Below are 24,974 nucleotides of genomic sequence, written 5' to 3' on the forward strand. Positions count from 1 at the left end.
CTGAAGTCAGCTCTGTCTTGGCAACTGTTTCAGTTCTGGATTTATTTTTATAAGGCTTTTTGCTTAAAAAAGGTGACATTCTTAAGAACTGAATTACGGACAACTATTCTGTTTCAGTTTTGTAGTACTGGGATATCTATAGGCACTACACAGATTGAAATATTTTACTTTAATCTTTTAAGCACAAAACTTATGATTTCTAGGTTTTCAATCATTAATACAAGTACTAGAATGAAACTAGTATTTTTATTCTAGTGAAACTGAATAATCTGATGAGAAGCTCTCCCAAAACACTAGTCTCTCTTCTTAAATATGGACCGAATTGACATGATTCTCTTAAGAGCATCTTTCAACATTCAGGTCTGTTCTAACCAGTATGTGAATAGGAAGGAGTAGATTTGAGTGGTTCTAGAAAGGGTGATACAGCTAAAATATGGAGAGGTTTTTTTTTAAGAAGTAGTGAAGAACTCCAGAGTGAAATTCTGGTATTTCCTACCCTTTTATCTAAAATAATGAAGACTGCTATTTTCAGGGCTGATAGAAAATGTGTCTGAACTGAAATGTCTGTCACAAATATGATACTTTTAATTCTTTTAGAGGAGGGTTTTGTCCAAAAAAAAAAGTGATTATGAAAGAGTTTGGTTATATCATCAACCCTTATATTGCCTATCACAAACAGAATTAATTCAAATTATATTGGGGAAAAAATATCAATAAAAGCTCTCTAAACTGAGGCAGTTGAAAAACTGACTTGATGTTAAGGAAGGATTCAGCTGTTTTTAGAATTCTCTAATCCTTGTGGCAGATTGTGCTGCTGTTCAAAATTGGCATGGCCAAGGATTATTCAAACTGTAATGGTCTCCTGATTTAGAAATATAAAAACTTCTTCCAAAACACACAAAGATGATCTGTGGTGAAGGAATTGCTCAGCTTGATGTATGACTTGGTGTCTTAATATCAAAGCACAGAGATTTAGCCTGATTCAAAGTGTTTTCTACCTGAATTAGCACAATCTGGAGATGGAGGTCGTGCAAAACTGCTCATTTGTTTTGAGCGTTGAGTAATTGCAGAGAGGAAAATAAAGGCAGGATTATTTTATTTAAGCTGTTTGAAAGATGGAGCTCTGGAATAACTTATTTCCTGTAATAACTTGTTTGTTTGGGGTTTTTTTCTGGTATTTTAAGGTTTAGGAGCTTTAAGAGACAATGTTTTAGAATTGCCCTTGACACATACACAATATGTCACTGGGTGGAATCAGTACTTGACCCCAAACTTACCGAAAAAAAGTTACAGATCTGCTAGCTGATGTTGAAAGTAGTTGGATTGTAAAATTATTGGGAACTTGTATCCAAGGTCATGTAGAAGAAGGCTGGGCTAAAGGCTCATTTCAGATAGCAGTGCTTCCGGTATTGTTGCTTCCACTGTTAACAGTGCATTATCCAGCTAATGCATTTTTTTGATGAAGAAGAAATTCTAATGGAAAGCATTAGGTTATACACTTACTGAACACACCTTTACAGGACAAGTTTTGGAAAAAATACCGCTTCTGTTTTGGGACTAGTCTGCTTGTGACATGGTGGGTGGGGAAGAGAAAAGTACTTTGCAGGGAGGAACATTCTTGCTTCTGCAGAAGTTGCTAGCTTGGAAGTGTGTGTTGCAGTGTACAGTCTCTGAATCCTTGTGTGGATGGTATTTGATGCTTTTGGTATCATCACACTGAGAAATTAAGTGCTTACAGGTTAATTGGGATCATTCTTATTTCTGCAGCTGTGGCTTTACAGCTCCTTAAAGTTGCATTCAAAAGGTGCTTTTTCGTTTATAAAATCAAATTATCTGTAGGGTCAGAAACAGATTATAGCATTACAATGATTCTGTTAAAAATGTTAGTGGTCAAATAGGAAACACAATGGTAGGATTTTCTATTTTTTAGGAAGGGAACTGAGAACAAAGTATATTTGAGAGGATATATTTGATAATATCAGTATGGCACTAATAATCCGTGGTGCTCCTTTATTTTGAATAGTGTCCAGCTCTGGTCCCCAACCTCAGAAAGGACATAGAGCTGCAGAAGGGTTCAGAGAGTAGTAATATGATCAAAAGCATAGTATGGCTTTTATAGCAAGGAGGAATAGGACTCTTGAGCATGGAAGAGTGAGGACCAAGGGAAAGACTGAGGAATGAAGTAAAAGTATGAGTGTTATGGAGAGGGTGAATAGGATCTGATTACTCACTGTCTCCTCTAATACAAGGAGGAGTTTCTTGAGTTAACTTGAGAATTAAGACTAAGTTCAGAGTAAGCAGAGAGACTGTTTTTTCATACATGCACGTTTGTTGTGGAACTCTTTGTGACCATATGTTGCTGAAGCTAAAAGCTTGCTTGGGGTTAATGTGGGACTAGACAAATTGGTAGGGAAAAATACATTGGAGTTGATACTTTAGAAAAAAAAAATAGCCACTTCTGTCTGTCTTGGGAAGCTCCTGAGGTGCAAATTGTTTTATGACTGGGAGAATATTCTGAAGTATCAGCATATACTTTATATTCTCATGCTCTGACACTCATTTTTGCCACGGTTCTGTTGATTTCCCCCCTCTGGTTAGGGACAGGGGTCTCTGAAAGAGTAAAACTTCTTGTAACTGCTGGAGGCAGGATTCTGGGCTAGTTGAATCCTTGGTTTGTCCCGGTGTGACTGTTCCTTCATACTTCAGTTTTGATGTTATCTGTTGAAGTGTATTGAATACTGAAACTGCAAAAATAGTTACACTGTTCAGGGCAAGGTACCACAGCATCTAGGAGATAGCTGTAGTGGAAGGATAGGCATACTAATTTTGGCACCTAATTCTAGTGACCAGAAGGTAACTGAATTCCTTAATTTGGTACCACGTTAGTGATACGGTTCTAGCTTATGTCCTAAGCAAAAGTGTGTTTATTTGTGCATGTCTTCTTTCTAGGCATGACTGCCTGTGAAGCTATGTCAGTCTTTGGAACTTGGACCATTAAGACTCTATAAAAGCTGACTTGTGTGTTCATGAATGTCTGCAATTAGGCTGCAGCTTCATGTCTGTTAAACCATGCTTTGCAAAAGAGGAGAAATCCCACTTTGTGCTCCCTGTTTGACTTACTGAAGAAAACTAAACCCTTGTAAATACTGTGTCTGTCTGCAATTGTTGCCAATGTATTAGGGATGAAAATGAGGGTGTGTGTGGTGAGTGGTTTTATTGTTACTTTAAAGATGAAAGCGTCTGTATTCTAGCAAAAGTTAACCTTGTATGTTGATGCTGACTGCACTTGTGTTCCTAAAATTGAGCATCTCTCTGAGATGGCTTGGTATGTACATTTGTGTTGACAGCTTTGGCTGGAATGCTTTGGAGCTGTGCTGTGACCCTTAGCTTTTTATTGGTGACTTTCTGTTATTTGAGACTGATGGGTTCTGCCATTCTGAGGAATTCTAGTAGTCTGTAAGTCATCATTTACAGCTTGTCCCAACAGTAATATGTGTAAATTAGTTACTTCCAAGGGTCATTAGTAGTCTTTTCAGTTAACCAGAACAATATTTGTATGCTGCTTTGATTTCTTTTGCAGGCTTTTTGGTAATCTTATTACTTGTTCTTGATTAACTAGCATTTAAATAAGGTCACTTCTTAAAAATGGAATTTAAATAGCATATCCCTTCCTGTTCTGAAATCAAGCTTCATGTGGAGATTATATCCCTTAGTGTGCTTACTTCTTGTTTCCTTCCATGTCTGGCCGAAGAATCCTATTATTGTTACACCTTGCCAGGAATAAAGCTCTTCTCCCAATGTATCAAACTTTCAAGCAGAATGTTTAGCTGTTACAGTGTTTTGGAGGGGTTGGTATGGTTCCCTTTGTCAAGTTTTGGAGGTTTTTTTTTTCCATGAAAATACTCTTGCTTTTTTTAATCCTGCAGCTAGTATTCACGTGTGGACAGGTAAAACTGCCATGCATCTCACAGTTTTCCTGCTGTCTGGGGAGTTCTAATGGATAATGAGGTTGCCATGTCCAGGTAGTTTGTTGCATCCCCCCCCTTTTTTGAGGACAGGGGATGTGGTGGTTGGTTGGCTAACCTGGAGAGAAGACCCCCTGGGACAACAGCCAGGAGATTGCTGTTTTAGAAAATTATCTCTATAGTTTTTAGCTTCATAGTATAAGTAGATGAGAATTGGTACTTCGAAGCTCATAAAACTGTGAGCTTGATAGACTACTTTCAAGGCTGGTAATTGTTGCTGTATGGTAGAGGTCTTGAACCCTTTTTGAGGAGGAGCCTTGGAAGTATGATACGTTCACATAAGAAACTCTTCTCTTAGTAATTGGTTATTAATGCTTAGTTTGGTAGAACAAGAACTTGTTACTCTTAAAAAAATATACTTATATTTTAAGAACTGTCAAAAACCTTTTGAACCAATGATGTTGATGTAATATATTGAAATACCTTAGATATGTTGGAGTAGATGAAAACTATACATCTGTGGCTGGAGCAAGTGGGAGGATTTGGTAAGGGCTTAGATTGTGGACAAAAGAAAGAAGGGTGGATTCAGAACAGAGGAATTACTGAAGTAGTTAAGGAGTGGCTCAAGATTAGCTCAAGTTAATCAAGGTTATGTGGTAAATAGATGCAGATTGAGTAACAGTTGTTAATTCAGCTGATAAATTGCTGCAGTTGCATTTAGCTTACTTGCCTCTTAAGGCATCAAGCATCCTAAACTACATTAACATCTTGGATAAAATGTATCTCACTTATTGGTTAACTTGCCATAAAATCACTAACTTTAGAGGGATTTAATGGAAATCCTATAGTGTGAGTTAAAATAATGAATTATAAGGATTGTTACATTTTTGCGATAGATAATTTTGGAGGAGGGGTTTTTTTGTCACTTTAACCACTATGTATTTGTGAGAGGCAAACATTGACATCTCATTTGGATTGCTTCATAATTTCAATGTTTTAATTTATCCAAATATGAAGTTGCTCACGTGAGAGACCTTCCCAGCATTGCAATCCTAGTGTAAAGTCAGACACCACCATTGCCTTCACTTAATTGCTCTACTGTCCTAGTGTATGTAGAATTGCAGCTGACAGTTTTCAGTTTGCATCTTTGCAGGCATGGAAGTATTGCATTTATGTTTGTTCCATGGCTTCCATCAGTGTTTATGTTGTCAGGTATACTGAAATCTACATACTGTTGTCTCATGCCCCTCCTCCCCTTCACCACCCCCTCCAATCTAAAACCATATAATCAAGATTTCATGTATGCTCAATAAGATTGACCTTGGGAAGAGACCATAATTACATAATTATCCTGTCTGGATAACTAATGATCAAACTGGGAAGTTGGCAGTCATCTAGAGCCTTGGCTGTGTTTCTCTAATCCTATTTTAGGCTATTTAGATTAAAAGTTTAGTGTACTGGGAATGTCCTGCTGAGTTAATGAATGAAATACATAGAAGCTTTGTAAAGTTGGTAGCTTAATCTAGTAGGCAATGTCTGAGAATTTGCACCTATAGAATGAAATCATGAAGTGGTATAGGGCTTGGTTTCCAGGAGTGCTTGAACGTCATCTGCTTCTATCAGTTTTAATTAATCTGATATCTGAATCAAGTATTCAGATGTCTGTGAAAACCAGTCCCTGTGTTTGGGTGTCGTCCCTCCCCCCCCCCCCCCCCCCCATTTGCTGTGTCAGAGGAAGCTGAAGTGCTTATTGCTGTTGGGTAGGTAGCACGCTTAATTTTCTTCTAAGCTCAGGCACATGGACAAACCGTTGTTTGCAAAGTTTCAGAGAGTCAAGCTTTCTTCTTCACTCGGAAAGCGTTTTCATTGCCCCACTATTTTAAACATAATTTGATGGTTGTAGTTGTAGAAATGTGTTCCTTACCATTGCTACATGTAGGAGCAATGAAATGGTAATCATTCCCACTTCAAACTTGCCTTTCAAAAATAAGGTGAAGTGGGTCAGCATCTAGCTGCTGCCAACAGTGCTATGGAAGTTTGTGCAGGCAATAAAAATTACTTTGTTTTACAGTTAATTCATTTTTTTGTTATAAAATCTATTTTTTTCAGTTACTTGTCCAGATGCGATTACACTTGGCAAAGGTGAGGGGACCCCTAGTTTATAAGTTGGTCCTTAGTTTGCTTTATATCCTCCATTTCTCCTAGATGAGAAATCTTGCCATGAGTTTGATCTAGTGTGCCCACCTTTATTTCTCTTATTTTTCCCATGCATAACTAAATTAACTGATCAGCTTAATCATAGTTATGGTTCAGGAGTCAAGATATTGTCAATCAACTGACTGTTTGGGAGGCAAATCTTGATGTTTTGTGAATATCTTAACGCATGGGAGTGCCTTATAAGATGTCAAATTGATTAGCGCTATCAGAGGCTGTTGCTGAATTACTTTCAGATGCAAGCAGAACTGCTGTGTGAACAGCTGCAATGTCGGGGTGTGTGGGTGTAATTACACCATGTAAATAGAATTATGTATTTTGGACACTAAGATGGTACTTGTCTTTTACTATGCCTTAGTATAGAAAGTCAAACTGCAGGATTTCAAAATGCACAAAATTCTTCCCAGACTGAGATTTCTTCCAGATTCTCTATGCAAATGCATCAGACCTAGCAGTAGTGGAAAGTACTTTTTTTTTTTCTTCTTTTGGAAGAACTCTACTTTTTGTAGAACTGCATATGGAGCGGTGTGCCCCTTCAAGTGCTGCCTGTTCTTGGTGTGCTTTCAACATCAATATGATGACATTTGTAACCTAGACCTTCAATTTTGTGTCAGGTTTCCCAGGATACATTTTTTTTCTTTTGTTTTTGTGGTCGCTGAACTGTGGTCAGTAGAAGCTTCATTTTCTGTTTGAATAGCACATAGGACTGCTAAGTTCTGTATAAGCTCAAACTGTGGGTGAAACAAGAGTTTGTGGCTTAGAAAGGCAAGACAATATGCTTTAATGGTGATTGCTTCCTGCCTTGGTAACTTTGCAGTTACCAACTGGTACGTCTTAAGTGGAAGCATAGCACAAATTACTTGTCTGATTTCAGCTTCTCTTCTTTGAAGAATATATTTTTGTAGCCAAGAGGAACATAATAGATAAAGTTATGCTTTCAGGAGCTGTGGAAACTCTTTTATTTAGAAAGGAAGGAATGGTCATTTAGTCACACTGCACTTTTCACCTGAGCTCTCAGTGTGTCATCTCTTACTCTTGTCAAAGCAGAAAATGCTGATGAGTTGTACAGCTTTGTGTTGTATGGGTTATTGCTTAGTAAAAAAGTAGTTTTACTTTTTAAATGACACACTAAAAATTTAAAAGCTTCAAATTATTATTTCAATGCAATTGAGTCATTAAAGCAAGAGTTTGACAAACAGCAAGCACGGTTTTGTTTGTATGGAAGTAGCTGTGAAATTTGCAGATACACATGATTCTGGTTTAACCTAAATGCCAGTATAGTGCATTATCAAATATGGAGTTAAGTCAAAGGTTAATAGCTGTCTTAATTGTTATTTGTCATATTATGGACTTCTTTGTTTTTATCGAAAGATTACAGTGTTGTCATAAAGCTACAGTGTTGGTATACCTTTTTAGTATTTTCAGACTCTAGAATTAATTAACTTTTTTCTTTTTTTGACAGTCAAGACTCCCTTAAGTGAAGAACTACCAAAAATAAAAGTAAGTAAAAGCACTTAATATTGAGATTTTAGTCTGTCGTATGATTCTATAAAAACAATATATATCTGTTCAGAAGGATGCAGTTTCAGAATGTTTTGCATGAGATGAATGCACTTCTTGCAACTCTAATGTATAATTTTTTGTTTTTCATCTTGGGCAATATAACTAGGATTATAAGATTTGGCTGTGGCATGCTGGTTGCTTTATATACTAAGAAAATGTTACATAATTTGTGTTGTAGAGCTATGAGGGAAAATTGTGTGTTAAGCTTTGAGACAAAATGATAAATTTTGTCTCTTACTGTTACCATTTGGCTTCTCAACCTTGAAATGATAGCTGGTAAGAGGAGATTGACTTGAAACTCCAGGATCTTTTAGTGCCATAGAAGAGCAAGGGTTAGCCTCCTTCAGAAAATGCATTAAAAAAGTTTGTCTTTTTCACTTTGATTCTATTCTGTAACTTGTTCCTATGGTCATTCTTTCAACTGGAATACCAGGATACCTTCAATGGTGGCATCTCAAAAATGGTTATCTGTATTATTCTTAGTTCTGCAGCATGCATTTTGGTGGTTCTCTCTTCTGGCCTTCAGTCTTTCTGCCTGGACTGTAAACATAATGATCTGCTTTTGCTAGGCATACATAAGCAAGTATTGCAAGATAATTGTGTGGGCTTTTTTGTTGTTTTGGTTTTTGGTTTTTTGGGGTGTGGTGTGTGTGTGTCCCGGATTGAGCTTTCCAAAAGTGAATAATTGCGTATTTTAAATAGGTAGTCTTGGCTAGTTTCTTGGGTAGAAAATGTTTCTGAATCTTTTGAACAAATTGAATTTTGTTGGGTAAATTCTGAGGATTCTTTCAGAATGACTTTAGTAGTGCAGAGATAATGGACTTGGACTGGACTTGACAGCTTGAGAACCTGTTTTGTATGTTACTTTCTTCTGTGTTTCTTGTGTACTGTTCCATAGTAACCCTACTCCGTGCTTGATTGTTCATTAGCTATTAAGGCTATACTGTTCAGTTCCTTCCTTTATGTGGTCCGACCATTAATTTACGAAAAAAGGCTTTGGTCACAAAAATGTTCCACATGTCTGTCTCAGCGTAGCTATTAGTGAAGTCATGGGTGTACCTACTGGCGAATATGTGGAACTTGGAGTACTGCTGGTGGTGTGTGCATGCGGTAGAGGACTGATTTTCCTCTTCTGCCATGCCCAGTATTTTCCAGACAGGAAATGAGTTAATAAGGTTGGTTGGTTTCCTGGGGAGTACCAACTATATCAATTTAATCCCAATGATAGTTTTCTACGACCAGAATAGGGAGAGGTGATGCTGGTAATTGCTGATATAGTCTGTGGGAATTAATTTGTCAAATGTTTGATCAATGAAAGAAGTATTCTGCTTTTTGGTAGCAGTTTTCTTACGGGGAAAAAAATTGGAGCATTCAGATTTTAAAACTATGTCAGACAGTTCTGGTGCATCAGGGATTTAAACTTAAAAAATATATATATTTTTTCAATAGGAGTATAATCAGCAGATGCACAAACTGGAAAATGACTTTCCTTGCATATTTTCTGAGTAAAGGCTCTAGTCTTCTCAGCCATTTGAGTCATGGGGCTCTGAGCCCCAGGAGTCAGAGCCAACTTAAAAAAAAAAAAAAAGAAACAAACACAAACAACAACAACAAAAAAACCAAAAAAACCCCCCAAAAACCCCCCAAAACAAAACCCCAACGTTTTAGAATGGCCTTTAGTGCTCAGTGTATGTAATTGCATGTTCCTCATCTTCATATTTTGAATAATTCCTTCTAATATAAAATGTTTCTGGATATATTTCAATGAAATTGCTCAATATCTTTAAGTTTAACTCCCCTGTAAGTAACAACTATATGACATCTCATGTTCATGCTTGTTTTGGGAATTAGGCCTTTTTATACTAGTGGCATACGCAGGAAGTATAATTGAGTTACTGTAGTTTGAAGATAGACAGCAAAAATCTTACTTTGCTATGAATCTTACTCGGGAATACAACCAGATGGTACTTTAGTGTGGCTTGTGTGAAGTGTCACTGCACACTTATTAAGAATAAAACTGTTTTATTTTTATATAGTACCCATCAAAAAACAAACAAACCCACCCCAAAACCCCACCAAACTTCTTTTGGGTCATTGCACTGTTCTCTCATTAGTATTAGAATAACCTTTTGAGCTTTCAGTTTTATCTGGCAGATGCATCAGAGTCCAGGCTGCAATCTAGTTCAGTTTCAGTCAAGATCTGAAAAATCAATACTGTGAATACTTTGATTCAAAATCTATTGCTTGCATCATTGTTGATGTGTGAAACGCTACAGCTTTCCACCTGTATGTGTAAAACCATTTTTTTTTCTCATGGTATATAAAAATTTTGGGGGTAAATGGAAGAAAATGTATCTCTACTAATGTTTGTTTTAACATTAATGTGTTTTTCTAATTCTAGGAAGATGAAATAAGTCTCATGATGAACAGCTTATATGCACTTCATGATAAATTGGCACAAGTAGCAGGTAACACTTCAAAAATATTGTGACTAAGAGTGTTATGGTGACAGCTACAAAGAAGTCTATGCTCAGATACTGATTTGCAACAACTGGTATATGCTGGGGCCCTGACAGCCATTTAGAGTTCCATTTTGGGAAACTAGAAATCCCACTTCTAGTTCACTTACACTGCCTTTTTCACCAGTGTAGTGCCTCTTGTTGCAATGTTTTTTAGTTAACAGGATAATTGTGATCCTGTATGGTTTTTGATCTAATGTCTTAATGCTTTATTCATCTGATTTCATTAAAGGTTTAAATATGCTATATGTGGAGAGGAATATGTATTTCTTTTAAAGGTAGTTATTTCACTATGGTGGAAAAATGTCTGAAAAACAATATTTTGCAACAATCAGAAAATGTTTACTAATACAATGAACAGTAGTGGTTGAACAAGATTGCCTTGTTAGACAAAATAGTCCAATTTAACCATACTAATTATATAGTAATGAAAAGTGCTGTATTTACAGCATTATGTAATAATGTAATACACATTACTATAGTAATGTGTCAGAGATGGTGTTTAGGATTAGTATTACTTATTGAATATTCAAAGTAAAAAGTACAGTGCTTTTGCCTAGAGTCATAATTAACAGCTTTAAACTGCATAGATATTTACACGTCACAATCAGGAAATGGTAAAGTTAAGACTGTTTATGACTTTAGCATCTGGTGAGTGTGAGTTACAGCAGAATCTATTTCTTGACTATTAAGCCACTTAGTTATCATCCTTGCTTGTTTAACCCATAATGCGTTTAGGAGGCAGTGGTTCAGTTTTTTTTGTTTTTAAGCTTTACTGTTCTTTGTGCCAACTACTTGCTTTACAACAGCAAGTTTCACCAAGAAGGTTTTTCCACTATTATCAGGTGCTACAGACATTTCTCATACATTAAAAAATGTGGAAACAACTCTGTCAGATATGAGGCTGACAATTTAATGTGTCGGGGCTATATAGGAAATCTGTGAGAAATTTGAGCAGCTCTGTAATACCTTTAAATTGCAAGAGTAATCTTCCTACAGAAGCTTTTTGTTTCCAGAGCACTTGCAATATCTGCAATGAATAAAATAGATGTTTGGACAAAACCCATAAATTTCTTCTTGTTTACATTCTTTAACCCAAAGTAGTGAAAGAATGGTGTTTAACCTGAGTGCATGCAAAGTAATGGTTACTTTTTTAGTCTTCATTTTTGTTGCTTTCTGTCTGTGAATGCCTTGCAGTGTTGATCTTTCACAGGTCAGTTACATCTTGATACTTTTATCTGTTTAAAACTATCTCATACTTGATAGTAAATAATTCTGTGCTATAAATCATTGGGGCCAAAAGATTTTTTTTTTTGCATGCGGGGTAGCCAACCTGTGGTGTGTAGAAGTGTCTCACAAGACCCACAGCTGTGCACAGTAGAGCACTGACTTGTGTGAAGTGGAAGTAATGGGTTATGCTACTTGTCTCCGTCTTTTGAAAAGAAAATATAACAGCTTGCTGGTCCCTCAGTGTGTCATCTGGCCCTCCGGTGGCTGTACAATAAACAATGTACTTGCCTGGATAAAAAGGTTTGGCACCTCACTTCTACATCTGTGAAAGAAAGGGAGTTTTCTTCATTAGCTGGGGCTTACTTATGTGCACATACACTTATAAAAATGTTTACCTGTCTGCCTTATGAGAGGAATTTGTATGCTCCAAGGTGACTGCTTTCTTCCCCAGGTCACAAAGGTGCATTAACCTTTATTAGTCTGTTCTTGGCTAGGAGAATCTTCAGTACTTACTTACAAAAAATATAGCAAAAAAATATATTTTACTTACAAAAAATGTAGCAAAACTTACAAAAAATATACTTTCTGGTTAGATGATCCCCCAAACTGAAGCTGCATTGTGAGATTACCTGGTTGCTCAGCAGAGTAGCTTTCATACAGTCTGAAGAATTACCTAATTCATCTGTACTTAGACAGAAGTTATCCTCAATGCCAAGTTTCTTAAGGTATGAGAGGAAGAAGTCTCCTGTCCATTTTGAATACCATATTGATGTAGACCTGGCACAATATCTGGAAGCTGCTTAAAAGTCATAGAACAGAGAAAGCTGCTGGAGAGATACAGGCTTTAAAAGTGTTGATCTTGTACACTGTGCACCACTTCAAAAGAGAGAGAGAAGTAAAGGAATATAGTTTTACTAAAAATGGTGCTTTTCAGGTCTCTGTCACATACTTGGAAAAGTTTTTCTCATTTCATACTTGGCTACGAATCATTTGTTCATGTTATAACTATGAATATTAAAAAGGCAGGCTGGAAACTTGCAGTAGTCTGCTCTGTTAAGCTTTATTCAACATCTTGACTACCATGAAGATGGTCACTTCAGAAGTTGGTTTCTAGCCCTCTTTGTTTTATTAGCCTTCTTATATTTTTACTGAGCTAGTTTGTTGCCTTGTCAACTTCAATTGGAGGGCAAGCGATGGGGTTTTTTTTAGAAGGTAAAACACTGGAAGTTGTTTGAAGGAAGAAAAAGTCAGGGTAACAGTTTGTTAATTTTATTTGACTTAATATACTATGTTCTAGCTGTACATGCCTCTTTTATACTGTGGTGCTCTGATGCGACGTAAAATGATTTCATTATCCTATGTAAAAATAGATTGCCTTTAATGCATCACTACTGTTCTCAGAATTACTGGTCTGCCAAACCTATGGTGACTAATGCCTACCTCACAAGAAACTAGAGGGAGAAACAGTAACTACTCATCCAGTTCTGAGTTGACGTTTGTGTTCCTGTGTTCTTGTCTAATGGTTCAGCCTTTCTTCAAAGCAGCAACTTTTTATAGACAGTATATATTTCAGTGCCGAACACTTTCTCCTAAAGCAAAATATGTGCTTTATTTAAATCAGACTTCCTTCAGGCATATGCTAATTACTGGATGTCTTGGTCTTTTCATGGAGAGACTTCAAAAGATCACATCCATTTTCAGTCAGGCTTGCAAAATGAATAAACCTAACCACTATATCCACAAGAAGCAGCCAGCTACCGATGGGTATGACCCTACTTTGTTGTACATAAAGAGTTTTTATTTAGTTAGACATTTCTTTTGCTTGGCATTCTCCACAGAGTGATGATCTATCAGATTTAAACAGTTTCCTTCTGAGCTAATGGACAGCACAGGTCCTTGAGATGCAGGAGGTAATTAGACTTCCATATGTAATACGGCTTACTGATAAATCCATGCCTGGACGAAAATCCTGGCAAAACACTAGATATTACTTAATTTCAAGTGCCAGCTACTGTATCTGATTGCTGTCACAGGCGCTCTCCTTAATCTTTAATTCTTCAGGTAATTGATATTGTGCTGTTTCCAACCAGTGATTTAAAGACTATTTAGCAAGTTCTGGTTTTCTGCAGTGGTACTAATCTGTTGCCTTTGGGAGATCAGGTGTTCTTACTTGCTCTGACAACACTTGTTCTGCTCCTGCTTTTCTTCACCTACCCACTTTAGTGTCCTGCTGCAAGTAACTTGTAAGCATGAGACCTGCTAAACAAATGTTTTATACACTCTTTGCTTTTTGTATTGGTTGACTGTATCACATCAAGCTGTAAGCTAGAGATCTGTGCTAAATCCATGTGTTCCTTAAAGTATTATATTTCCACTGGGTTTTGCTTCTGGTACTTCAAGAGAATGATTTATATTGTAAAGCAAATATTTTAAAATTCTGAATATTTCTGTTAACTGTATAAGCTGCAGCTTATAAATTAAGCTTAATGCCCAAATGAAAGTCAGTTTCAAATATTCTAGCCTGCATGGAAAAGCAGATCTGACTTATTTTCTGTATTGAAAGCAATGTGAATAACAGACTTCAATGTTCCTTTAGAACTGAGGCTTTAGTTGCTTTTTCTTAGTATTTCTAGAAGACCTCAGCTTCTTATGTGGCTTGCCCAAGTACACTAACATAAGCTAAAAGGTAATTTTGTGATCCTTGCTGGGATGTGTTACTTCTTGCCTCCCTACAAAGGCAAGTAGAATGGTTCTCTGATTGCACTTGAAATAGAAGTGATCTGTGCCCAAGAAAAGTTTGAGCACAAAGATCCATGCTTTCTGTAAACTCACAATAGATATTTTAACAGAGGGGCAGTTTTTACAGAGACCTCAGACATATCTTGCAGCAGACCTGTGTAAAGTTTTTTTGACTCTGGTTCAGTTTTATTCCTGGATATAGGGCCTCAAATGGAACAGTTGGGAAACATTTTTGGCTCAGGCTATGGAAAGTGGGTTTCCAAGCCAAGCAGTTAATGATTGCACCAAAGTTATTCAAAGTAAGCCTTCATTTGCAGAACTATTAGCTGAAACGGTGACTGAAATGGCATATAGGAGTATCCTGCTGTTTGCAGTAAAACAGAAGGTTGTCTGACTTGTGAATTGCCTAACTTTCTGCAGGCTTTCAAATTCATGAGTGTCTCAGAAGAAAGCTGTTAAATGGTTCTCAGCAATAGATAGGTTGGAATGAGAAACTGCATCTCCAACAGCTCTTCCTACAGGACTGAAACTCCATAACTCTGATTAGCTTACTTGTTTCAAGAGTGGGAGGCAAGACGAAAGTGATCCCTCCCACGCCCCCCCCAGCATTGCATTAGGGTAATTTGAACTGATGAGGCTTGGACATTGTCAGCGCTTAGGCAGCAAAGGCATTTTTAACTGTTAAACTTGTTCAGAGGGAATATAGTCTGAAAAAATTTCAGAAGCAGGACTGTGAGGAAGTTGTCTACTGGTTTTTGAAGATGAGACTAGGAGCTGTGAAGTCAGTGTGTTGGCTGCATACTGCACAACTGTAATTCCTGGACGAAGGCAAATAAGATTAGAATTTAAAACCACTAAAGTAATCCAGTAGTCCCCCATCTAAGGGAGCTTTTGTCCTCTTGTAGGAAGTAATACTGTGTTCTTGTAAGATTGAAAGTCCAAAATGAATCCTGAAACTTGTTTTTAAGAATTCATTTTTCACAATCTGGTCTCCTACTTGTGTGCTTTGTTTGTTTTCTTTTCTGTGTATTAACCTCACCCTTTCTATTCTTTCTTATTTATTTCATAAATGGGTTTTCCTGCTTATCTAGATAATTAAAAAACAAAAACCAACCAAACAAAGCTCCTAAAGAAAGGGTCTCATCCCCCTGCTCTCACAAGCTGTTCTGTTCAGTCAAATTACGACTGACATGCTTTTTCTGTATTAGAAAGACCCCAGGAAGACTTCAGGTCTCACCGAACAACAAAAAAAGCTTAAATGGATGAATACCTATCAGACTTGCTCATGTTATACAACTTAATACCTGATTGAGATTGTACATATGGCTTCTACAGAGATACATTTTGGTTTTGTTGTATTTATTCCATCAGTTCTAGATTTAAAACAATATGTTTACAGCAGAGACTGTATGAGTTTGATATATAGTTATTCCAAGTCTACTAATCTTGAAACATGAAATCACTGATGATTACACATGTAAATTTACAGGTTGTAGAGTTTATGCTGCACAAAAAGAATGTCTGCCTAAATTACATACAAGAATAGCCCATAACTCCAATTCTGGTGCTGACTTCTAAATTCAGAGGTTTTTTGGCAAAGGTGGTGTCAATTTTCACCAGCGATCTCTAGTTTTGCTATTACAGTAGACTCAGGCACTTTGAAAGTCTAAGATGCTTGCATGTTAATTACCAAGTGAAACAACTTTTAAAGTAGTGTCTTTTCTGCTCAGTGCTTGCTTGAAAATATGCGCATGCACACAGACTTAGTTCCAGCAGCACTTTTAGGCCAGATTGCATATGAGCACTCTTAAAAACAATGTTCCTATTTCTTTATAACCCAACAGTAAGAAAGAGCATCCCTATTATGCTGATGTGCTTGCAAGGCCAAATTCACTTAAATCTGTTGAAGTATATTGAATAAAACTCTGCTTTAGCAGTCTGAGAAGGACTTTTGCTTCATAGAAACACTTATTTATTTGAAACACTTATTTATTTTACACTTATTCATAGAACTCCCTACTGTGAATGAGACATGAAGGTGCTTCTCCATAACTTGCTAGTGTTTCCTAATTTTTGCTCAGATTGCCTCGAATGTTCTCATTTGTATAGGGAATTAATACTTGAAGTTGTTCCATTTAAAGGGTATTCCAGTGAGGAGTAATTCCAACTTTAAATACTTTGTAGGAATATAAGCAAAGGTTTCTATTTTGTATATGTATGAGTATCTTAAACTTTCCTAGCCTTGCTATGGCTTTGGGAATAATAAAGCTTGGCATAGATTCAGGAAGGTAAGGCAGGCGTAACCCTGAGCCAGGGAAAGACTGGATTTGTTGTTTCCTATTTTATTGTTTTGACACAGTAAAATCATAGTTATAGGTGCTAAGATTTTTTTTTTAGAAAGATCAGGAAAAAAGTGATTTGCTGCTTCCTGACAGTTCTTCAAAAATAATGGCCTAGTGATGGATAAAACTGGTGTTAGACCTTTTCCTTTTCTGTGTGACTTTGTGTTGGTATGACTGTCACTACATATTTTTTTGCATGAATCAGGTACTTTCAGTTTAGCAGAGAAAATCAAGAAGATGATAGCATGTGGCTGTGAGGACTGACTGTGCATATAATATCTTACTTCCTGACTACTTCTGCATACTTTCCAAAAGAGTTAGGAGGATGGTAAAACCACCAGTTTCAGGCCATATTGGGATTTTGTGGATGTTCAGGAAGGTGATTAAGTTGTTGTGATAACTTGGACCAATCTAAAATGTCGTAACTTCATAGTGCCTGAAATACTATTATGGACGTGTTGCAACTGGAACTAACTTAGTCTGTGTAAAAGATAATACATGTTTCAGAGTAAATAGAAATTATTTGGAAGAAGTTGAATCAGGGTACAGCAACTGTTTTATGGTAACGTCCTTTTGATAGTTCTTCATACTACCTTTTGTTCTACTTTCAGTGTAAATACTGAAATACACTTTGAGCAGTACATGAAGTTGTATGATATGACTTGTACATATTATTAGCTGTGACAATCTTAAATTTTTTTTAACTTTTTTTGAAGGAGAAATTTGTCCAGAGATTTTTCCATATTTTTAGTGGAACTTGTGAGGATTATTGAGCTGCTGCTGCTTGTGTAGATTGTGTTAACCGTAAGCTTGTGTTTAGGTGATTTTATTTTATATAATGCAGTAATAAGTAGATCAAAATAAACTAAAGTTTTTACTTTTACCAGGGGAACATGAATGTGGCAGCTCTATTCAAAGAAATCTTACCGTCCAGGAGGCAGCTGCATATTTAAAAGTAAGCAAACGAGGTATTTTTCATTGGTTGTATATAACATTTGTATAAGTTACAGTTTGTAAGGCCTGGTTTCATATCTAGTGTATTAACTAAAATTTGACTTAGTGGTCAATGTTATTTGGAAATGTTTGGAATTGATGTCTTTAACACATGCTACTTACAATTTTTATTTGGGGATGTAGCAAGATTTTGGGGGAGAGGGAAGGTGGAAGAAAATGGCTTAATTGCAATGAAAGTGTAGATAGTAGTGCTTCAGTGGCATGCGTTTTTTTCCCTTTAGTTAAAACACCAGGGCATAACTTGAATTGATGGACATAGTTGACCAACACGAAAATAATAAATTTATGAAATTCAAATCTCTAGAAGGTTCTCCAGAAATCAGTATACTATGTTTTGAGACTTAGGAAGACAGTATCCTTTTCTACTTTCTTTGAGGGGAGAGGTTGATCTGTGCAGCGGGCCTGACAGGCAGCAGCTGTATGGAGTCACCATTCATTGATGCTTTGAATAGAAATGGTCAAAAAAGGCCTTTTTGTTAATTTGATAGGTGTGCAGTATTATGAAATCCCACTCTCTGCTGTCATTCCCCTGCCTCGCTCCCCAAATAAAAGATGACTCTTCCCTTGTCTTGACAGCTGTAGGGTTTATTTTAGCCCATGTTGGTGTACCCTTCAGTGGAAAACTACTTGAAGCTTTTAAAAGGCTGAGAGTGTAAGATTTCTTTGATTGGATGGGGGGAGTTAAGCTGATGTGACTTTTAATATACAAATGTATAGAAATTTTACATTTTGGCAAACATTTACATAGTAGACAAAAACAGGTAATGTTAAGAGCATCCTGAAGAAGCTGCTAACGCTGGTTTATGGTTTGGCAATGATATTCTAGGCCAGTTACATTATGTGAGGTTCAAAGGAAAGATGGAGATAAATCTTTTGGGGGAGTATGATTTCAAATACAATAGTAACTTCCATTTTTGCTTTTCTTTTTCTGCAAAAGAACATGCAAGGTGAACTATGGAGACAGCCTTAGCTCAGATAGCAGTGAATGTTCTCCTATGATAGTTGATCCCAACTAATTTTTTTTAAAAAGTTAATTTCTATATAGTAATATCAGTTCTTGAACGACAAACACTGGACAGTTTGCAAAATATCAGTTAAAATTGATTTTCCTAAAGCTCCTTTAAAAAAAAAACCAACCAAAAAAAACAAAACCAAAAACCGAAAAAACCCCGAACTGCTTTTATAGGACCCATTTTCAGCTGGTTTTATATCTAGTTTGAGTTTTACTCTTGAAGTAAATTTTCAGTGAGCACCGCCTAGTGGCTGAATAATTTTTTTCTTGCTGTAGGTTAGAATTGTTAAAAAAAAACCCCAGTGAATGTGGTTTGACTTTTCAAACAGTCCTTAATTTGAGGAATGCTAGTAAGTCTGATAGCTGCTCATAGCATGTATAGATTCACTTTGTGTAGTGAACACTTATGCAAAATCTGAAGAATCAAGAACAAAACCACATAATTTTGGCTACTAATGTGTGCAATATCTGAATTTTATCGTGGCATGGTAACTTTCTGGTTAGTTACGAAATTATTCATTAATATTTGTCTTTCGACAGAATTTAGATCCAGAATATGAAAGTGTACTTAACACAGCATTACAATGGATCTTGAATAGTGGGGAAGATGTTGGCATAAAGTAAGTGGTCTTTATTTCTTAACTTAATTTCTTCTAACAGAATGTATCCTTTTTCATAAATACTGTATATTTTTGAATAGGTGTCTCAGCAATGACCCTAATGAGATGGATGTCACTAATGTGACAGATGTGAAGTATCTGGAATCCACTAGTCCAAAGATGTCTTTCAGGTGTCGTTTTCGCCGTGCGTTTGTTAACGTAACTCACAGATTATCAATATTGCTTTTGGGTAAGTTAATAAAAAAAAAAACCCAATTTTTTGTTATAACTTGCTTTTATATAAGTGCACGGGGAAAAGTAAACAGCATATTTAGAGAAAGTTTTTATTCAACCTTAAAACTTGGAGTTCCTATCATACCTTGATTACAATGCAGTTTGCTTTGCACTTCTGTTGCACCACTATATTTTCACAGTTGGTTGCTATCATCTGCTGCTGTAGTCAGCTGAACATATGCATTCTTTGGTAACTCTGTCTTTTTCCCTGCCAAAGCAATACCTTGTGGCTTTCAAAAATTCCAGGTTGAACTGATTTGAAAAAGCAAAATGTTTAGTAAAAAGATATGATAGACTTAATTTTGAGGATGTTTCACTGTTGTTCCAGGGACTTTGGAAGCATAACTGCAGAAAAGATGATTTTCCTAGTTTTAGGAAAAGTTGGATATCCAACATGGTTGTCACCAAAAATTCTTACCTCTAAGACTAAGTTGTAAAAATTATCTGTTCCTTCAGTAAGACTAGTTCATTTAGTCTTTGATAGTTCTCTAGTGAAGTTTCAAATTCTTTCAAGTTTATTTAATTCTTAACCATACTGAAAACTATGCAGCATAAAAATATGGTACAGCTGAGTGCAGAGTGCACTCACTTCTTTCCATGTGGCTGGTTAGAAATATTGAAGATGCAGAGTTCATCTCATGCGTTTACTGAATATTTAATAAATTGTTTATCCCAATATCTTAAAAATCTCGTGCTTATGAGCAGAAGACCTGAGACCTCCTTCACTAGCCTTATGATGAACCAAAAGAATCAAAGGCAAACTGTCCCAGATTGCCATCTTTCTGAGAATAGTTGATATGAGGGTTGAATTCGGATATGGAGATGAAACTCAGTATCCAAGTCAACTACTGGTCCCATCAGGCATGCTGAGCAAATTGCTCTGTGTCTCAACTTTCTCATCTGTAATTAAGGTTAATATGAAGCACCTTTTTCAAAAATAAACCATTGTATAAATGTTAGATGTACTGTCATTCACTAACACCTATTTTGGCCTAAAATGGTGTCCCTCAGTCTCTTTGAATCAGTTAACATTGCCTTGTGATCACTGGTATGCAAAACAAACTGCGTAACTATAATTTGTGTATGTGTGTTTTTGGGTGGTGGGGTTTTTTTGTTGTTAAGAGATCACAGGTGTAGTGGTGCCCACAGCCTGAGATAGAAGAAGAAATAAGATTTTTATTTTCAGCTTATGCTGCTGGCCGTCTTAACTAGATTGTGCTTTTTGGGAATAATCTTTAAAGTAGTAGAAAAAGAGCATGCAGTGCTTTGTTGCAAGAAATACAAATCTGTAGCTGAACTGAAGCAGTCCAAGTTAGTTTTGGTATACGTAAAGCATATGAGTTGTCTATGAATTAGTGAATATCGTACATTTTTAAATCTTAACATGTTCTGAATTGTCAGTTTATGTGATTTTTGATATGACTTTGAATTTTTCCAGTATAATTGTTTTACTATTTTTCTTCACAAACGTGTAAAATTTCAAACCACAGTCATGGGATACTAGGCTATTGTTAAAACAATGAAATGTTTTTCTAAAGGTATCTGCTCTTCAAAGTTTAAGAGTTTGTGTTGCTGTGTTAATAAAATACAAAATAATGACAGTGAGTACAGTGTAATTCACTAGCTTTGAAATTTAAAGTACTTTAAAATGTTAGCTGTTCAACCAACTTATGAAGTATGTGCTGTAAACTTTGTTAAATAACCGATGTTCTAATACTTTTTAAAGAGTATTATACATCTTAATGCAGGTATAGCAATGGTTTGGGGAGTCTTGCACTACATGAAATACCGTTGGGCAAAAGAGGAAGAAGAAACAAGGCAGATGTATGATATGGTGGTAAAAATCATAGGTATGGCTTCTTGAGTCACATCTGATGTATCTGTATCAGCTCTGTATAAGCTTTCAAAGTACTGGCATTAATTAATTTATGTTTTCTGCTGGTTTAGTTGTCATCATCAAGTTGTTAAAGTTCTTGGTCAAATGTGTGGTTCATGTGTGTTTTTTTCTTTAAAAAAAAAAATCATCTGTTAAGTCTAATCAGAGCTTTTGGTATAAAGATTGTAATTTGTGAATTACATCAACATGGCTATAATAAATTCCTATTGACTTGGTGGTATTTTATCTTACTATTGAAAACGAATAAAATGCGATGATTGTTGACTAGAAGTATGGTGACATGTTGCTTTCTGTATCTGGTTTTTCAGCTATCTTTGGCTAAAATATCCACTCCTAAAATGTGTGTTAGCTCTCAATTCTATCCTTGATGGTTTTTCATAAAAAAAGCAGCTTTTTAATTAGTCACTTTGAGCAGAAGTTGTGTTACTAAAATAGAATCCATAATTGAGTTCTGAAATTCTGCCTTTCTACTTGAAGCCACAATGTTTTCGGTAGTTTGTTTGTAGTTTTTAAGCTCTGTTTTGGGCTGCATTTTTACTTAAATTGTCTTACTACTTTCATCTATGGCAATCATCATAAATACAGAGATGGTAGACAAATTGGAGCTGTTTTCCTGTTTTTACCATTTTCCTGCCTTTTTTGTTGGCAAATCAAGTTTTGTTGGAGTGGAGGAAAAGCACTTTATTTTCAAAGGTAGCTGTCTTAGCTGACAGTTAAAAGTATGAGTCAAGAGTAACTGCAAGAACTCTTTTCCTTTATTCCAAAGTTATTTGGGGTACTTGGAGGCACTGTGTGTGGTTAGTTTTCCTGATTTGCCTTCAGCATGGTTAGGAGGAAAAATGCTTCAAAATGCCAAAAAACGCCTTAACTTTTAACTACTGAAATTGGGAGGGGTCTTCAGAGTAGCTGTTCATTGCCAGAATTGAAATTTTTCTTATGTTTGCATGATCTACGTAGTTACCAGTTTTTCTTATGGTGTCCTCAGATGTTCTAAGAAGTCACAGCGAGGCGTGTTCTGAAAATAAAGACTTGCAGCCTTACATGCCTATTTTACATGTGCATGATTCTCTAATACCACCTCAGGACAGGTATGTTCTCACTAGAAGTACTGAATTTCCTTATGTGTAACAAAGGAAAAATAGTAAAAATAAATTGGTCAATTAACTAAGTTAATTTCAGCAGGTTGCATAGTGTAATATTTTGGAGACTCTTATTGACACAGGTGGTGGTGGGGAAACATTGGATTTCTCTTACATGCTGGATGTCAGCTATGCAGTTTGTTATAATGCTAACTTTGTAATTCTTGCTTCAATCTTTAAGGAGGAAAATGAGGAACGTCTGGAATAGAGCAGTTGACTTCCTTGCAGCAAATGAATCTAGAGTTCACACAGAGACACGAAGAATAGGTGGTGCCGAGTTCTTGGTTTGGAAATGGATGCAACCTTCTGCAGCATGTGACAAAATTTTAGTAATACCATCGAAAGTGTGGCAAGGCCAAGGTATTGAAGTTTAGTTATATTTTGCAACCATAATTGTTTTAATTTCTGCATCTAACTTCTAAATGGTATTTTGTTGCTTGAACATGAAAGACTTATTTTCTCTCACACCTTTAAGTATTGTTATGAACTGTCAGTGCCATTTCTCTATTATCTTGTTGTTCAATGGGCTTTTCCTGTGCATTTAGTGTCTGCCTTGTTTTCAAGCAAAATGAGTCTTTCTATTGTAGCTATGGCAGAAATACAGCAGAGGGCACGTAGCCAAAATGAGTGGCTTGTTCCTTTTCCTTAATTTAAAAAAACCAAACAAACAAAACACCCAAAAACAAAAAAAAAACCAAACCCCAAAACTCTTTAGTTGGTCAAATTCTGACATGCCTTATACTTACTAGAAGTAATGTAATTGGTTGTATCTGACAGCAGGTAGATCAGAGCTTGTCAACTTGAGTTTCCTACTGTTATCAGTCAGGTACCTAAAGACAGAGTTTGGAGTTTATTTTGAAAGGGAGACTGCTGGGACAAAAGTCTCCTCAATCAGCAGAACATGGATTTTTGAGCGTCTCCTAGTAGTGTTTCCTTTCTATCATAAGTGTTCTTCTACACTGCGTTTGTACTTCAAGCTCTGTGGTGCAGCAAAGCATTTGCTTTAATAGAGGCTGTTGTCATACATGGATTTTTGCGGTCGTCTGTCACTTTTCAGCTTTATCATGGAGCCAAGTGGCAAGAATCCAGTGGGTTTGCAGTTGTCTGTCTGCAGTGGTCATCTTTTCCTAGTTCTTCTTTCTGCCTTCCTTCATGCTGAGCTTCAGTTTTTGGGGTCGCTTTTTTTTTTTGGTCAATGAAAAATTGAAGCTATAAGACTTGAATTCTGGGTTGCAATAAAAAAGAATGGTCACTTCTATCAATGTCTGAGTGTGAAGGTAAATATTTAAAGTGAAATCTTAATTTCCAATTGTTTAAATGTTGTGATTCTTTAAAAGAGTCTATCTTGCCTTATGTTTTTCTATAATGCTATATTATCTCTCCAGTGGGACTGAAATGCTGTGCAGAGTCCTAGTTTATAAACACATTGGCTTATTTTGATGGTGAGGGAGGAGGGAGTGGTTGCTTCTCCAGTTTTTAGTTCAACTTTTAAAATCAGATGTTATCACGGTTGTATCATGCATTACTTCTATGGCATTGAACTAGGTGCTGAAAAAAGCCTAGTTAAAAAAACAAACAGACTTTCTGCCCTTCCTAGTCCCACTTAAACAAAATAAAAATTCCCACTGGCATACAACTGCACTCTCATCTATGTACTTCTGGACTATGCTAATTTTGGTCTTAGTTTAACTAATGCAAGTAGTAGTGGGCTTCCTTCTTTTACTTTATACTGGTGTACATTTTTATTTGTAAGATACAATGTTTTTATTGTTTCCTATAAAAGAGGATACAGTTTAAAGTAGCTCCTTCCAATGTGATTATTTCCTTTTCAAAGACAAACAGGAAGAGCTTCTTTGTGGCCTGGAACCCTTTACGCTGTAGCAAGCTTGATCACCCAAAGGCCACTTGTATGTTTTCAGAAGTTCTATGTATGCTTTCAGCCCTTGGGCCTTAAATTTTGCTTTTCTGTAAGTTCAGAGCAAAACCAAACAATTCTCTCTGTCAACTTGAAAAGCCAAATATTTTGAGACATTTGCAGATACTTGGCATGTTATCTGATGAGCGTCTTAGTAGTCTTGGGACCCATTATCTTGCTTGTCTATGCAAAATGCTATGTTGGGATATGATTATATACTTCTTGAAGTTATGCTACTAGTTTTAGTATTATGTTTCTCATTTTAAATCATTCATTGGAAATGAGGGCTGCTTTTTTAAAAATACCTTGTGCAGGCTTGAGGTTCTGCAGTCATTGTCTTGCGGTAGTAGTAACGTGGCATTCTGCTGTGACATCCGTATTAAATGATTTCAGTTTCTCAAAATTTTAGTTAGTAAGATGTGAATAGTAACTTTATTACGAGAGTTGCAGAGCCTTTTCTTTCTAGGCCATTGTCCATTAGGGATGTGCAAGTGCTTTAGGTGCAGCGCAGAAACGGTGGGTTTTGTCAACA

At 36.3% G+C, this 24,974-nt stretch overlaps 1 protein-coding gene across 1 annotated transcript in view; it reads left to right on the forward strand.

Annotated features, from left to right (window-relative positions):
* Positions 1 to 24,974, forward strand: part of LEMD3 (LEM domain containing 3) — a 52,288-nt gene that overhangs the window by 14,607 nt on the left and 12,707 nt on the right. Inside the window, exons 2-9 of the mRNA XM_072863074.1 lie at positions 7,642 to 7,679; positions 10,144 to 10,210; positions 17,460 to 17,527; positions 19,139 to 19,218; positions 19,299 to 19,447; positions 21,240 to 21,341; positions 22,374 to 22,476; positions 22,709 to 22,887. Of these exons, the coding sequence (XP_072719175.1) occupies positions 7,642 to 7,679; positions 10,144 to 10,210; positions 17,460 to 17,527; positions 19,139 to 19,218; positions 19,299 to 19,447; positions 21,240 to 21,341; positions 22,374 to 22,476; positions 22,709 to 22,887 (786 nt within the window). The remainder of the gene's footprint in view (positions 1 to 7,641; positions 7,680 to 10,143; positions 10,211 to 17,459; positions 17,528 to 19,138; positions 19,219 to 19,298; positions 19,448 to 21,239; positions 21,342 to 22,373; positions 22,477 to 22,708; positions 22,888 to 24,974) is intronic.

Source organism: Ciconia boyciana, chromosome 1 (assembly GCF_034638445.1).
Source record: "Ciconia boyciana chromosome 1, ASM3463844v1, whole genome shotgun sequence".
Taxonomy (NCBI): domain Eukaryota; kingdom Metazoa; phylum Chordata; class Aves; order Ciconiiformes; family Ciconiidae; genus Ciconia; species Ciconia boyciana.